Source organism: Mangifera indica, chromosome 12 (assembly GCF_011075055.1).
Source record: "Mangifera indica cultivar Alphonso chromosome 12, CATAS_Mindica_2.1, whole genome shotgun sequence".
Lineage (NCBI taxonomy): Eukaryota > Viridiplantae > Streptophyta > Magnoliopsida > Sapindales > Anacardiaceae > Mangifera > Mangifera indica.
Window position 1 is genome coordinate 10077816 of NC_058148.1, and position 17299 is coordinate 10095114.

The window sequence follows — 17299 nt, forward strand, 5'->3', positions numbered from 1 at the left end:
TTCTAATAAAAGGCAGCCATATTCTCGATATCAAAGATTGATTCAGTTAATCTTAAATTAATTAAAAAAATTAGATTAAGTTAGTAAGATTACCGTGGCTGTCCTGAATTTCCATGATCCGTACAGCCTTTGACTATACTAGAATTTGACAAAGATTCTGTTGATGTGTAAAGCATGTCCAAATATTCCAACAATATATGCAATGTAATATATTATACAAAGGAAAAATATATTATTCTGCAAATCTTCCCGGTTGCCTCATTCAGATCAGAATGGAGATTGGATTTTTATTTTCTTTGCATAGGAGGAGATTGATTCTGTAAACAAACTAATTGCAATATCTTCATATCATATAAAATCAAATCACGCCACTCCATTATCAACCCACTTCACCTTTCTGTGTAAATTTGTTTAAAATGAAATAAAATACAAATGTCAGAGATCTTCTTTACCAGGGAAAGCAGGCTGGAATTAAGGCATGTAAAGTGAGCTGAGAAACGTTGTACATGTGGTACAATATCCTTACTACGTAATGAATAATGGCAGCTAAGCAATGCATGAGAGAAAATAATATATTAAAGAAGATGGAAGGAGTCTTTGCAGAGAGAGAAAGATGGGATATGGAGGGAAGAATGTGACAGAATCAAATCGTAAAGAGAACCCAAAAAGGATCACGAAATATCTGTGATCTACTTCGATTCTACCATTCGTTTATGTCTTGTGGATTATCAAAAAATTTTATCTTGATTCATTTTTTCACCCACCAACCTGTCTTTTTCATTATTATTTCAGTTTGCCTTTCTCTATTCTCTATATATACACCACAACACCAGCTTGCATTTCGTTTATCCATCTCCTGTGACTTTATTTTTGTTTCTTTACGTACTGTTTTTCTCTTCCCTAATTTATTGTGCCATTTCGTTCATGGAGGTTACATCCTGTTCATCAAAGCCTCATGTTTTAGCTGTTGATGATAATCTTGTTGATCGAAAATTGGTTGAGATGTTACTCAAGAAGTCCTCTTGTAAAGGTACATTTCCAATCTCTTTAATTTGATTAATTTTAGGCCTTTTAAAGTTATTAACACATTACCTGACATTGCAGTGACAACTGCAGAGAATGGGCTGAGGGCTTTGGAGTATCTGGGTTTGGCTGATGAACAAGAGAATGCCCTGGAGAGCAATGTGAGTAAATTTTGCATAAATAGAAATTTATGGGGTTTTAAGTTTGAAAGAATCCAAGATTAATCTCATAGTGATGACTTCTACGTTTGTAGGAATCCAAGGTGAGTATGGTGATAACAGACTATTGTATGCCAGGAATGTCAGGTTATGAGCTTCTAAAGAAAATCAAGGTACAGCTTTTAATCTTCAAGATTTCAGCAGCCTTTAAGAATAATGTAAACAATCTCTTGTATCTTCTAACTCTGTTACATCGATAATTGCAAGCAGGAATCTTCTGCAACAAAGGAGGTTCCAGTTGTTGTAGTTTCATCAGAGAACATCCCAACTCGTATTAACAAGTAATTATATGCGAATGTTAAATTTTTTCCCTATAGTTTTCAACTCAGATTTGGTTTGAGGAGCTAACATTTTTCATACATTATCAGGTGCTTAGAGGAAGGAGCTCAAATGTTCATGCTGAAGCCTTTGAAAGCATCAGATGTGCAGAAATTGACATGCCATTTGGTTAATTGAAGTGGTAGCTAATGACATAATTTTCAGAGTTTGAAAAAACACCCGCAAACAATAACTTCATAATTTACAGAAGAACTTCCATACAAATGACTCTTTCATAAGATAAATTTGCTTCTGTTGCTGCAAATCCATTTTTTTCCCCTCAAACATGACTCTATTACATCATTATTGCATTAAGATTCATAGTTTCAATGATTTCTTTTTCTCTTTAATTGCTTTACCACATGCAACTTGTAAAATTCAAAGTACACAAACCCACCACAGAAAATTCCAAAAAGAACAAATTTGGATTTTTTCTTAGTACAACTTTCCCATATTTTCTCTCCTTTCATGTTGTTTAGAAAAATATGAGCATTGCATAAGAAGAAAGGTATGAATTTCCATCAAAAGACTGATAAAATCAGAACTTGAGATAACAATAATCTGCATAGAAAGAAAGAAAATGACTAATGAAAATGCCTGTGGTGGTGGTGTTGATGTCTATAATCATCACATCCAGAGCACTGCAACACTGGATAGCAACTAACAAACAAGCATCTTCCTACTCCTTTACACACTGAACCAATGAAATAACGAGGCCACAAACAACACTTCCTCAATCCTTTCTTCTTCCTCCTCTTCCTCCTCCCTCTCGTTTTTTGAATTTGACACTCACTCATCCTTCTTCTTCAATCACCGAGCAAATCAACAAAAACAAAAACTACCCAGATGAGATATTGACCTGTTGTTACAAGAGAGGAGATGAGGAAGTTGGCGTGAGAGATTGATGAATATGAAATATAGAGACTATTCTTTAAAAAGCTGAGGCTTGTTCGGATGCAGCAACTCATTAGAAAGACAATTTAAAACCTCTGGGTAGCTTGTGTTGTTGAGCTTCTTTCTCCAATACCTGTCCAATTAGCGAAGTTTAATGACGTGAAATTTTGGAAACCTTCTTCAACTACTGAACCAGAAGAAACCTCCCTACATAGTTTTCATTCATTTAAAATTTGTTTTTTTAATTAAATCGGGTTAAATTATTTGATTTTACTTAGTGTAAAATTGGGTTTAACTTTAATAATATAAAAATTATTTTTAAAAAAAAATTTATTTATCATATTTAAATATATATATTATTAAACTAAATTAATTTTAATATTAAATAAGTCAAATTATATAAAAATTTTCAAATAATTAATTAACTTATACACTAATCAATCGATTCAATCACTAATTGAATTAGATTACCTTGCCTATCAGTTTGATATCGAATCTTATTCCAAAAACTTTGCCTGCTTAATCTATTAAGTTAACTTATGCTTCTTTGACTCAATTTTTATATAAATTAATTTATGAAAAGTGGCATCAACCATACAAATTCTTGGACTTTTGATCATTATTATGGAGAATGACTTATTTCCCACCCAGAATATGCAGACAAAAGTCATTTTTAAAATCTAAGAAAAGACATTTTTCCGTCCTTTTTTACGTATATATATATACTTGGTGAAATTCTTTAATTTTTATAATTGATATATTGAAAAATTATTATTTATAATATTTATTAGAGTTAAATAAATAAAATTTCCTCACACAACTTCATTAAACACATTTTCAACCCTTTAATTTAAATTTAAATTAAATTTAAAACAGTCACCAAAGGACATTCACCGCTATTGATGCTTTAATTGTATTGGAATAATGTAATGCTTTCCAAAATCATATGATTTCGAGGCAATTTAATTAAAATCACACTATGTCAATGCAATTACGGTTAAATCACGACATCCTACTATAATTTTAACTGAATCACACAATTCTTATGAAATTTTAATTTAGTTTTAATATTAATCAGTACGATTATAAGTTTAAGACTAATCGAAGGTAGAGATAAGTTATTGATTTTTTTTTCAATTAAATATACGAGTCTAAATAATAAAATTTTAGTTGATGAAAAGAAATTGACTCTATTTATTTAGGGATATTAATTATATAATATTTGTATATTTTATAAACCAATCAAAATCCTCTTTAACAGTTACAAATAACTTTTAACTTTTGACTAAACATGAAAAAATGACATTTTTAGATTTCGAAATTAACAATTTATCATATAATTTGGGTGGAAAAAAGTTATTTTCTCTTATTATTAAGGTGGTAATTTTATGGTTGTTAAAGCAAGTCACCATCCATCTTTCATGATAAGAATTTGTTAAAAAGTAGCAAGTAATTTGATGCTTCCAAGTCTCAAAAGCCATGAGTTTTATAACGAAAAAAAATTCGCATGAGCAAGTTACCATCATTCATTAGCTCACTAAAAACTCAAAAGAGTTTTCACAAAACTTCTTTAATGTGATCAATCAAATCACACATATTTCAACAAGTCTAAAAATCTATCAAATCTATATATATATTTATATATGTTATCATATAATTAATTATATGATAATATATATTAAATAGATTATATTTTATGTTTAATTTAAAATAAAATATAATAATATATATTTATTTATATATTTAAAATTAACCAAAAATTAAAGGGGTACTCATTCCCCTAGTATCACAAGGCCCAAATAACAAAGACAAAGGCCCGCCCAATAGAGGGCCGAAACCAGGTATACAAACAAGCAAAAAGATCGAAGAAGAGATAAACAAAAACATCTGACACTCGGATACTCCGCAACGAATGACTACGTTTATGGAGCCACGCTTGTTGAAGTTGAACCTGAACCCAGTGTTCACTTCAAAAACCTCTTACGCACCAGCTCCGCTTTATATTCACAATCTCAAACTCCCTAAGTCTCCCTCCAACAGTTCAGCTCTCATTTTAACTCTCAACTCTTTATCTACTGCCACTTGTTGTTTTGCTGCTGATCACTCTCCTTCGCTTCTTGATGATTCTGGCTCAAACCCGGTTGCTCTTACTGCCCCTGAGAGGACCCGTGACCGTCGTAAAGTTGTTAGAGTTGCATGGGAAAAATTGGTCAGGTGGTCTCGCTCGTGGCGTTCCAAAGCCAAAACTGACGTCCTTGAACGCACTAACAAGGTTAACTCCGTCATAAAAACTTCAAATTTAGGTCACAATCTTGAATACCCATTATTTATTTAATTCATTGTTTCCTTGTTCGGTAACAAGATTTTTCATTTTGTAAAAAATTAGGGGGGAGTTGAGTGGTTGAAAATTTGTTTAGTATGATACTGAAATAACTATTTTAGAGTTAAAAACTGTAGAAATGTTGGTATAGGTGGTGGTGCTTGGAGGAGGGTCTTTTGGTACGGCAATGGCAGCACATGTTGCAAATAGAAAGGCTCAATTGGAGGTTTACATGCTTGTGCGTGATCTTGCTGTTTGTCAATCTATCAATGAGAAGCACTGTAATTGGTAATTTGTTTAAATCATTGTTTAGATTTATTGTTTTGCTTTGATTATGACTTAATTGTGTTGCTTGAATATCTCTTATTAGTCGGTGCTTCCCAGAACACAAACTACCAGAAAATGTGATTGCAACAACTGATGCCAAAACTGCTTTACTTGGCTCTGACTATTGCCTTCATGCAGTGCCTGTGCAGGTTTTTCTCATTTGTGTGCATTTTCATATTTCATTTAGCTAGAATTTTTATGACTTGAGATATGTTTCTTCGCTTTTTCAAACATTATGTTGTTCTACTGTCTTTTATACTATTAATTTTCACCCGAAAAAGTAGAATTAAAATGTTTTTATGCATGTTGAATAAATTTTATGAATGATCCTATTGCTGGTTGCCTGAATCTTGTCCCTGTTAGTGCAGTTTAGTTCGTCTTTTCTTGAGGGCATTGTTGATTATGTTGATCCAGGCTTGCCTTTCATATCCCTTAGTAAAGGGTTAGAGCTCAACACGTTGAGGATGATGTCTCAGATTATTCCCCAATCATTGAGGAATCCTCGCCAACCCTTTGTTGCATTATCAGGTCCATCATTTGCGCTGGAATTGATGAATAAATTACCAACAGGTGACCTACATCTATTGGGAAATTCCTTCATTCCAGAGAGTGGCAACTGTAATTCAAGTCACTGATGTTGAGTGCTAACATTAGTCTTGGTATTGATTTCTGCTTTTGCAGCAATGGTGGTGGCATCAAAAGACAAAAAATTGGCAAATTCTGTTCAGCAGCTACTTTCTTCTGATCAATTAAGAATCAGCTCTTCAAGGTAGATGATTTTTAAGCTCACTAAATTAAGTGAAATCTATGATTTGCTTTTCATAAGTAGCTAAAGCACTTAATTCATAGACATACTGCATTCTATGTCAATGTATTCATGAATCCTACCATTTTTTTAACTGCAAATATTATGGATTTCCAACCCACCTCTCTGTTGTTGTAATATGGGTTCTAGCGGTTTATGTTATGGTAAGTTGGAAACCATAAGGAATTGTGCTCAGCTCATAAACCCCTGATCACTCCAGTGATGTTACAGGGGTGGAAATTGCAGGTGCACTAAAGAATGTGCTTGCAATAGCAGCGGGGATTGTGGAAGGCATGAATCTTGGCAATAATTCTATGGCAGCTCTTGTTGCTCAAGGTTGCTCTGAGATACGATGGCTGGCAACAAAGGTATATTCTATCTCTATGCTTTAAAAATTATGCCCTCATTCAAATGGTGTTTTAGCTGCTATCATTTAGGCAATAAATTGTGATTTCTGTGAAGATCAATTTTTTTATATCCTCTTATTTTGTATTACTTCTAGTGGATGCTGCTGAAGCTGTAGGATACCGTTTATTTTTTTTCCTTTTTAGTGGTCATTTTTGCATAACTTTGATTGGTTGGCCCAACTGATTCTAGCGGTTCTAATTGGTTTTTATATTACCAATCTGTAGACTTTAACCATATAGATTTCAATTTGTTTACGGCGCTTATTACAAGTAAATATTGTTTCTCTATAATTGCTATCATCTCACAGTTTTTCCCACTCCCCTTTTCTTGAAGATGGGTGCTAAGCCAACAACAATCACTGGTCTATCAGGGACAGGGGACATCATGCTTACGTGTTTTGTAAATCTTTCAAGAAATAGAACTGTTGGTGTCCGTCTTGGATCAGGACAGAAGCTTGAAGATATACTAAATTCCATGAATCAGGTATTTTTTAGAACTTTTGAAGTAACTGTTGCTATGCAAATTTTTGGTAACTGGTGTGGTTATTTGGTATCTATACCGTAGGTAGCTGAAGGTGTATCAACTGCTGGGGCTGTGATTGCACTGGCCCAAAAATATAAGGTCAAGATGCCGGTTTTGACAGCAGTTGCTAGGATCATAGATAATGAACTAACCCCGACAAAAGCTGTCCTTGAATTAATGAATCTCCCTCAGGTCATTTGAACTCTCAATTAAGTTCAATACTGCTTGCATTAAGGTTTAGCTGGAAAATTTTTTCCTTAGTTATAAAGCCGTTAATTTTTCTGTTGTAGGTTGAAGAAGTCTGAACCTGGGGCCTCTGTCTATTGTCTTACCATTGCTCCCGGATGGAAAGTATCCTAGTCTACCAATTTCAACTGAAGCATAGTGAAATATATGAAGAAGAAAATTTCAACATAGTCTGTCATTGTAAGATTTTTTTTCTACTTTCTTGTAAGGGAGATTTACAACAAAATTTGTCCATGGAATTATTTTTCCAGTAAGGCTATGCTAAAGATGCTTATCCTTAAACACCCTACTGAACTCTTTTGATTTTCTTTCAATGAAAATGAAGTATTAGGACACTCCTCCTAGGCAATTTGGGGATGCCAATTATCTTGCTTGCCATGAAAATGAAGTATTAGGACACTCCTAAGCAATCTGGGGATGCCAATTATTTTCCTTGCCAACCAATATCAGTTTCATGATAAAAACTCTTCATTAGGACACATACATATATGCCCTGCCAATCACAATGTATTATGCATCGGAAACCTTTTTATTATAGTACTATATCAAATAAGTTAAAAATTTAATTTTAAGATATTTTTAGAAAAAAAATTAAACTTTTACTCTCTTATCCTTGAAATTATGTCTATTGTAACCCAAACTACCTTTAGGATTAGCATACAATGACTGAATTGAGATCAGCATAACTGGGCTTCTAATAGCAAAATTAATTAGTTCATTAAACTTCTACTGGCAAAACTACAGAGCTCATAAGCATGGTCAGAAACAAGATTCAATCTCCAAATCTGTAAAAGCTGTTAAGGCTGTGGCCGTTGTTAGTGGAAAGCTGTTTTTTTTTAGCCCAATCCATCAAACTTTAAATGGGTGCCCTGAACCAGAAGGGAATGGCATTAAAGTTAATTTATTCCATCTTGCCAACTGTACTCAAAAGTCAAAACACTGTCAGAGTGTATTTACCCAGATAAAAAGAAAGAAAGAGGTACAAAATAACAAAAGGTGGAGAACAAAATAAGAATGAATGGTGCGTCGTTTTACTGCTGGCTTTACATCTGGGGAGAAGAGAACCATTTTGACGCTGCAATTCCTCTGCCATTTCTTCCCTTTTTGTTTATTTTTCATTTTAATCTCCACTTGGAAATTCCCAATTCATTGTTCCCTTAAAAACCCTCTTACCATCCCTAAAGCTTCAGGAAAAAATTTGTTCCTTCAGCTGGTTTGATCAAATTGCGGTAATTAAACCTGCATAAACGAATAAATTCAAAAGCTTTCTGCAAGTACATATTGTCTGTATATCATACAAGATTGATTTGATGATTTCAACATAAAGTCAACCACATACATTCATGGAGAAGCATACATGAGCATATAATTACACAACCCCACCTGAAACTTGACTAACTATACCATATATTCAATCTTTTCAACCCCTCTACACTCAAAAATTTTCAATTACAAATCACTGAACTTTTTTTATTGGAGTAACTTTAATGTAAAATCAATTCAAAATATAATGATGAGAATTCATCCGAGAGGTTATTGTAAGAATATTCCAATGGTATAATCAATGCAAAGAACAGAAGAGAAGTTATGAGTAAAAAGCTTGTTAATTGAAGGGAGAAAAGGAAAGAAGGGGACCCTGTTCTCTTTTCTGATGAATGGATGCTTAAAGGTAAAGGGGGTTGAATCCTTGTCACACACTTGGCACTGCCCATCGCCTAATTGCTTTAGCTCTTTTTTCTTCTCCCTCTCCTTTGCCTCTATTTTCCCATCTTGCCATTCAATTCAATGCTATTCCACCACACCATTTTAGTTAATTAAATCATATAAGATGGGAGCGAAATGGGAAACTTCTTTTATGATAAAGATAGATATTATGTACTCAAATACAACCATCTTTACCTATTTTTGATATCCAATTTTTGTACATCGATAATATGTTATCATGTGATTAATTATTTAAGTCGAATCACGTTAAAAATTTATTTTATATTTTTCATATACTTATATAAAACCTTATATAATATTTCATACTTAATCTGCAGACATAATAGATAACAAGGGCATATTATAATTTTAATTATGATTATTATAATAAAAAAATTATATTTTTTTTAATATATGCTTAAATATATTGATAATATTTGGTGGTTAAATGATTTTAAATTATAAGTAGGATAAAAAGAATATATACATTAAAAATTGCTTTAAATGATGCCAGAGATGCAGCCCTGCTAAAAAGAAGCAGTGATGACGTGTAAGCCACTTCGGAATCTCATCCACAGCCCTCCACGTCACCCACAATCTCATAAATTGCCCCACCAACTTCCTGGCCCACTTTCTTTCCCGTTAATGAAAACTTTTAACTCCATTTCTTCCTCACTCAGCTGCAACAAACAAACGTTACAAACCTAAACACTCACAATTTGTTTCGCTCTGTTTTCTAACTCCCGTTGAGTCTGACTGGAACCCTGAGTTTCCCGGAGAACCGTTGAAGTTTTTTTCCGGCAAGTGAAGTTATGAAATGTTAGAACTTTGTTAAAGTAACTGTGTTTTTTAGTCTCTAGAGTTCTCAACTCATTTCTTCACTTTTGCGCTTCAAATAACTGTTATACAGTGAGTTTAGCTTGTTTTGAGCTAAATTATCACATGGGTTTGTAGTAACTTTATATTTTGCGTCTGAAGTTTGTTGCGAAGCAAACAATGGGAACAATGCTGAAGAAGAAACGCTTGTTTTTTGTATTTACATTTCTGTTGCTCGCTCCGGTTTTCTCAAGATCTCTGAATCCATCTTTTAACGACGATGTCTTGGGGCTGATAGCGTTCAAAGCAGACATTCAAGATCCCAACTTGAAGCTTGCGTCTTGGAATGAAGATGACGATAGTCCCTGCTACTGGGTCGGTATCAAGTGCGACCCAAGATCCAACCGGGTCGTTGAGCTTACTCTTGATGGGTTGTCACTTTCGGGTCGGATCGGTCGTGGCCTTTTACAGCTTCAATTTCTCAGAAAGCTCTCACTTTCAAGTAACAATCTTACCGGAAACATTAGCCCTAATCTTGCCGAGCTTCAAAATTTAAGAACTATTGATTTAAGCAAGAATAGTTTATCTGGTTCTATTCCTGATGACTTTTTTAAACAATGTGGGTCATTGAGAACAATATCTTTGGCTAAAAATAAGTTTTCAGGAAAGATACCAAGTAGTTTGAGTTTATGTTCAACTCTTGCCACTATTGACTTGTCTTCTAATCAGTTTTCTGGGGTACTACCTTCTGGGATTTGGGTTTTGAGTGCTTTAAGGTCGCTTAATTTGTCAGATAATTTATTGGAGGGTGAGATTCCGAAAGGGGTTGAAAGCTTGAACAATTTGAGAGAGATTAACTTAAGCAAAAATAGGTTTTCTGGTTTTATTCCAGATGGGATTGGGAGTTGTTTACTGTTGAGGAGTATTGATTTTAGTGAGAATTCGTTTTCTGGGGATCTTCCTGAGACAATGCAGGAACTTAGCTTGTGTAATTTTATGAATTTCAGGAAGAATTTGTTTTCTGGTGAGGTTCCGAGGTGGGTTGGAGAAATGAAGAGTCTTGAGACTCTGGATCTTTCTGGGAATAAGTTTTCAGGTGAAGTACCGGTTTCAATAGGGAATCTGCAGTCGTTGAAGGTGTTAAATGTTTCTGCAAATGAGTTAACTGGGAGCTTGCCTGAATCTATGGCCAATTGTGTAAACCTTGTGGCCTTAGATTTTAGCCAGAATTTGATTAAGGGCGGGCTACCTCAATGGATTTTTAACTTGGGTTTAAAAGAACCTTCTCTCTTGGTGGATAAAATTGGTGAAAGGACGGATGGTCCTTTAATTTCAAAGAAAGGGAGCACATTGGAAAAGCTACAAGTTTTGGATTTATCACATAATGGGTTTTCTGGTGAAATTGCTTCTGGCATTGGGGCCTTAAGCAGCCTGCAGCTATTGAATCTGTCAAAGAACTCACTTGCTGGTCCTATCCCAATGACTATTGGAGAACTAAAGGCCCTGGATGTCCTTGATTTGAGTGAGAATCAATTGAACGGAGCTATTCCTGTGGAAATTGGTGGAGCATATTCTCTGAAGGAATTGAGACTGGAGGGGAATTACCTAGTTGGACAAATTCCGTCATCAATTGAGAACTGTTCGACACTTACATCTCTGTAAGTTCTCCACTCTATCTTTTATTTACTGCTTTTTTGGTGGTTAGTATTCATCCAAGAACAATTGTCAGAGCTGTGTTTACTAGAGTTCATGAATTAGAGAGACTAGATTTTCATTCTTTTAACAGAGTTTTTTATTTTTTCTGTTCTATTTTAAAGGATACTATCCAAGAACAACCTGACAGGCCCAATACCGGCAGCAATAGCAAAACTTGTGAATCTACAAAATGTGGATTTTTCATTTAACAGCCTCAGTGGAAGCCTCCCCAAACCGTTGGCTAATCTTGTTCATCTTTTATCCTTCAACATTTCACACAACCATCTAAAAGGTGAACTACCTGCTGGTGGGTTTTTTAACACCATATCACCTTCCTCTGTCTCTGGAAATCCATCTCTTTGTGGTTCTGCAGTCAATAACTCTTGCCCTGCAGTCCTTCCCAAACCTATTGTTCTTAATCCAAACTCTTCCTCTGACGCCACACCTGGTTCAGTAGCTCCAAATATGGGCCACAAAAGAATAATCCTCAGCATATCTGCTCTCATTGCCATTGGTGCAGCTGCTGTCATTGTCATTGGTGTGATTGCCATCACTGTCCTCAATCTTCGTGTTCGCCCATCAACTTCTCCATCTGCAGCAGCCCTCGTATTATCTGCTGGAGATGACTTTAGTCATTCCCCCACCATGGATGTTAACTCTGGCAAGCTTGTCATGTTTTCAGGAGAGCCCGACTTCAGTACAGGAACACATGCTCTTCTCAATAAGGATTGTGAGCTTGGGCGTGGTGGGTTTGGAGCTGTCTACAGAACAGTCTTACGAGATGGACGCTCAGCTGCAATAAAAAAGCTCACTGTCTCAAGTCTTGTCAAATCCCAAGATGATTTTGAAAGAGAAGTCAAGAAACTGGGGAAAGTCAGGCACCCTAATCTTGTGGCTCTTGATGGTTATTATTGGACTCAATCGTTACAGCTCCTCATATATGAATTTGTCTCTGGTGGAAGTTTGTATAAGCATATCCATGAGGGATCAGGTGGAAATTTCCTTACATGGAATGAGAGGTTCAATATAATTCTAGGGACTGCAAAAAGCCTCGCTCACTTGCATCAGTCAAACATTATTCACTACAATATAAAATCAAGCAATGTCCTGATAGATAGCTCAGGTGAGCCTAAAGTTGGAGATTATGGTTTGGCAAGGTTGTTGCCAATGCTAGACCGATATGTATTAAGCAGCAAGATCCAGAGTGCACTTGGCTACATGGCGCCAGAGTTTGCCTGCAGAACAGTGAAGATCACAGAGAAATGTGATGTGTATGGTTTTGGTGTCTTAGTTCTGGAGGTTGTTACTGGGAAGAAGCCAGTGGAGTATATGGAAGATGATGTGGTGGTGCTATGTGACATGGTAAGAGGAGCACTGGAAGAAGGCAGAGTAGAGGAATGTGTTGATCCAAGGTTGCAGGGAAAGTTCCCATTTGAGGAGGCAATTCCAGTTATGAAGTTAGGCTTGATATGCACATCACAGGTGCCATCTAATCGACCAGACATGGGAGAGGTAGTTAATATATTGGAACTGATCAGATGCCCTTCAGAAGGCCAAGAAGAATCAGGATGAATCATCTACTTAATATTTCAAGAAATTAAGAGAAGGGATTTATTAATGCTTGTCCGGGGAAGAGGAATCCGGTTTGTTTGTTAGGTTAGAGAGAAGAATACTGATTGCTGTGATTTTTTTGCCTGTGCTGTTTTATTGTTTCTTCTTTGCTTGTTTTCATTTTATTGTCTGTAACTTTTTCTGTGTGTTATAGTTAGATTACCGGATTCCTTTTCACCGGGTCCAATTCAGAACCTTTTATGAATATTGTTACCCAATTACTTAACTTTCCTCTTCTACGTTTTGTGTCTGCTTCAATTATCAGTTTATTATAGTATTAACTTAGCATATTATGGCCCTCAAGCCGAAGCTTGAATGGCAAAGGTGAGGGGTGTCCAAGCCAGTGTAAGATATAAAGAAAGGTCGTCCCAATTATCAAAGTCGTGTGGTCCCAATGATTGCAATGGTGCAGGGATTAAAATACATATATTTACAAGTCAAAAGTGACCCAAGCATGAGGACTCTCAAAGATTCTTTTCGCCCACTTCGAGAAAATAAATCTTTTACTGCTGAACACAATAATGAAAAAGAGGCAGAAATCAGTTGAGAAAAGTGAATGGTGTGGCCGTGTGGGGTAAAGAAAGAAGAGGTAGTGCCTTAAAGATTAGAATTGTGAAGGTATAGATAGAAATAGAATATTAAACAACATGATGCTGTCGGAATAGAAGCACTCTTTTTTTAATAGCTATGTCTTTAGCTTCTACTAATCAATCTTTTTCTAAATGAAAACTTTGTTGCTTTCATTTGAACTCTCTTTAATGTCCCTTATTCCAATGAATTCTAGAGGGTTAATCACAGATTAACAGTTTTAACCTCACATGGCTACTTCATTCTTTATAGCTCTAAAAAGAAAGCATAGCCTTCTGTCCATGGAGAAAATCTGAGTGAAAGAATAAAAATATAAGTGTTCGACCCTCTTGTTTGATGAGCATGTGCATTTACAAGCAATGCGTTGTCCCTAGTGCATTTTAGCCAGAAGTTTATTCATAACAATGGGTGTTGGGCCCAAGAGAGGTTAATAGAATAGCCCTGTCATCATCAACAGGCACATGTGTACTTAATTATCTTTCATTTTGATTGTAGAGAAGGAATATGAAAGCCTTCTCTCGATTAATGGAAATGACAAAGAAATACGAACATTTTTTTATGGAACTTGAAATGCCTGAACATGTTATCTGTTACCTTGTCTTATATGTTAACCTTTTCAATGTCCCATCAGTTTGTCAAAGCTTTATAAATTAACATGAACTCAATATGCTTGGCAGCACATAGCCTAAAACCAAGGCTTGATTCTGATATCTGATGCATGCAAACAAGTGCTCTGAGGCTACATTGCTCAATCAAATTCAAAATATGTTTTGTTAAGCCATAAGGGATAGCTAATCTACTGCACTGACTGGAAAAAGAAGGGATCATAGATTGGACATTAAAGAAAAAGCATTTTTTATTGGGGTAATGAGAAAGTGAACTGTTGTTGTCCATATTTAAAAATGTCTACACTTAGGCCCTTGTTCTGCTCTTTTTCCTTTTTAAATAAGTATAGATACCCTGGCTTTATTGAGTAGCCAAAAATACTCCATACAGCTTTTGTTAAGCACATAGCAGTGGATGCCTGAGAGCACACTATGTTGGATTGGTGAGTGAAGACAATGTATTATGTACCCAAATAAATGAAGATTATATTTTCAACTTTAATATCTTTAAAGAGAGCTATTTGACTTGTAGGTGAAATTTATTATATTCATCAAATGAAACAAACCATTCTCAGAAGCAACTTCAGGGAGGGAACTCTTTTAAGTTCATTAAAATCCTTTTCACTTTTAAAACCTCGCTGAGGATGGTCCAATTTACCTTCTCTTTCCCCAAGGAAAGAAATTCAAGAATAAGATCTTTTGAAAAGAGCAATACCATACGTATCTTCTTTAAGTACACAAATGTATACACACTTATACGTGTCATCACATGATTGGATATTGTTTTGTCTTTAATTTAACATCATTCAATTACATGATGATTTATATAAATATGTATATATTTGTTTATTCAAATTAGGTATACATAATTTTATTATTTTAGATATTTGCAATACGATCACTGGGTTACCTATTAACATGAATTCTGAAATTCCAGTAATCTTAGTAGCAGAAGAATGAGCTTAATTAAGAAAGTTTGGAGACTCATCACATCACTACATAACAACATTTAATAACATTCAATCAAAGAACATATTCACATTAAAAACATGTAGGACGTAACTGGAAAAACCATGTAGAGTTGAAGAAAGATGATCGGAACCCAAGAACCCAGCATGGCCCGCATGGTTTGTGGGTCTAGCACGGCTGCAATTTCCATGCATGTATGGGTCATTCTGCAGGCTGGGATGCATGTCTGAACCATCATCACTAACCCAGCAGCTCTAATGGCCCGCTTCCCATGAAAACTACTCCATTACCCTGCAGTCTGCTTTTGCTGGACTTGCAGCAGCAAGCCAATATCACTCCAATAATGAAAACTGTTAAATACAATAGGTAAGCTCCAAAGACTGGAGTTCCTTGGGTGCCAAAAATAGAAAGCTTCTTGAATACCGACGATCGCGTGTAAATTACAGAGTCCCCATTCCCACCATTTACCAGTATTGATAGACTTCCACCAATAACAGCTGAGACATTTATCTGAAACAAAAGTAGCATTCTAACTTATCAAAACTAGAGGTCTTGAAATATTTCAATGATCTACAAACATTTTGGCCCCCTTACACATCAGCTGTCTTATAATTTTACCACTAAAGTGAGGCGTCCAACTTCTCAGAATAATAACAAAGAGGCCAAAAACACTTGTTGCCATTCAAGGTATAATGAAAATCTTAAAGTCGTATTTTTTAATTTTTAAAAATTTAAATATCTATTCATGAATTAATTTTATTAAAATTTTAATTATGATTAAGATTAAAATTATTATTTTAATAATATTATTAAAAATATATAATTTGTTATTTTTTTCTCTAGATTTTAAATAATTTTATGTCTGTCAAAGTTTTCACATTCTTCTCTCTTAACTTAGGGTTTTCATTCTTTTTTAGTCTCACTAACCTCAAAATTTTTAAAAACTGTAGTTTTATCACCACTCATGTGGTACTTCAATTTTTAACATCCTCTTTATCTAGAGTCTCCTCCTTCACTTAAGCTAAGTCAACATCAGTCTTGTCTTGTCTTTTCCAAGCTATCCACCAACGATAAAAATCATGAGAATGGTTTATAGTTTTAATCAAGGTTGCAACATTGGTGACAGGAAATAAGGAACCTTAGATGGAGACAGTCTTTGTCTTTTCTTAGATAGAAATGTTACCATCTTTCTTTTTTCTTTAATTTGTCGCCATAACTGGATAAAAAAAGAAAAAATCGTAGAATTTGAAAAAAAAATAGTTATTTTTTAAATTTCAAGTAAAAAAAAATTATAAAATTTTTTAATTTAAAGAAAAAAATATGATAAAATTTTTATTTTTTAAATCTTTTAATTCCAACTAAAATTTTTAATAAAAATTAGTTCCCAATAAGTGACTAAATTTGTTAAGTTTAGGGATAAAGCTTTGGCATTTCAGTATAACTGACGTGGGAACAAGACTTTTCGCCTAATAAAAAGAAAGTGTTGTATTAGAATGGACAAATGAGGCTTGATAGTCCACAATTTTAGAATGATTAGAACCGTGCATCTTCCTTCGGATAGAAACCAGAGCTTTCGGTGGATCTTCCTGAAAAAGCATTCCCCACATGCACAGAAAGCTATAAATTTCCACTCTGCCATATTGAAGGCCTCCGAAAACAAACAGCCTCGACAAAAATAGTTCAAATAGTTTAATACGGTTATAAGACCACAATCTCCTGTGACAGCGAAAGTTTTTGCATGGCTGAAATAGAGGTAAGCATGTGAAGGACTCTCACTATTTCTCTCCTGGGCTAGTTTGATGATTCACAGCTTACGAAAAAAAAAATTATGGAAAATGCAGTCACAATGCGAGTAATTTTAATGTGAATCACAAAGAAAATACACTGTTTTTCTGGAAACCAATTAGAACCTGTCATCGATTATTTCAGTTCACGAATCTACAAACAACCCAATATCTCGATCTTATGCCTGCTCAAAGTTTCAAACTACTGAGTAATGGATAGAAACGATTGAAGTAGTCAAATTTTGAGTAAGGGAGGAAGGATTGATTTTGTGGTTCCCACTTGTGAGTAATAATATTAACAAAAGTAATAGTGCAAATTATTGTGTGATCACGAATGCAGTGGATAAAAAGAAGAATGGGGGGGGGTGTGTGGGGGTGTGTTTAATGAGATTGGTAATGGGGTGCAAACGGTTAATAATAGTGTGGTGAAGACGGAGGGGGCTGGT

At 34.8% G+C, this 17299-nt stretch overlaps 3 protein-coding genes across 4 annotated transcripts; all 3 read left to right on the plus strand.

Moving 5' to 3' along the window:
• Positions 1-572: 572 nt before the first annotated feature.
• LOC123192694 (two-component response regulator ARR17-like) lies at positions 573-1909 on the plus strand. Its single transcript, XM_044605338.1, has 5 exons — positions 573-1030; positions 1105-1184; positions 1277-1354; positions 1452-1522; positions 1610-1909. Exons 1-5 carry the CDS (start codon positions 925-927, stop codon positions 1695-1697), a joined length of 423 nt encoding a protein of 140 aa, XP_044461273.1. The 5' UTR covers positions 573-924; the 3' UTR covers positions 1698-1909.
• Positions 1910-4320: 2411 nt separating this feature from the next.
• Positions 4321-7447, plus strand: LOC123192485 (glycerol-3-phosphate dehydrogenase [NAD(+)] 2, chloroplastic). 2 transcript variants are annotated; one of them, XM_044605064.1, is made up of 9 exons: positions 4321-4725; positions 4925-5061; positions 5144-5249; positions 5469-5670; positions 5782-5869; positions 6126-6273; positions 6647-6796; positions 6878-7027; positions 7126-7447. In XM_044605064.1, the coding sequence occupies exons 1-9, from the start codon at positions 4366-4368 to the stop codon at positions 7138-7140; spliced, it is 1356 nt and encodes a 451-aa protein (XP_044460999.1). In that variant the 5' UTR covers positions 4321-4365; the 3' UTR covers positions 7141-7447. The 2 variants fall into 2 exon arrangements, with proteins under 2 accessions (XP_044460999.1, XP_044461000.1); XM_044605065.1 differs by having other exon boundaries at positions 4617-4725; positions 4911-5061.
• A 2024-nt stretch (positions 7448-9471) lies between these two features.
• LOC123192309 (probable LRR receptor-like serine/threonine-protein kinase IRK) lies at positions 9472-13133 on the plus strand. Its single transcript, XM_044604805.1, has 2 exons — positions 9472-11259; positions 11419-13133. Exons 1-2 carry the CDS (start codon positions 9782-9784, stop codon positions 12866-12868), a joined length of 2928 nt encoding a protein of 975 aa, XP_044460740.1. The 5' UTR covers positions 9472-9781; the 3' UTR covers positions 12869-13133.
• The last annotated feature ends 4166 nt before the right edge of the window (positions 13134-17299 follow it).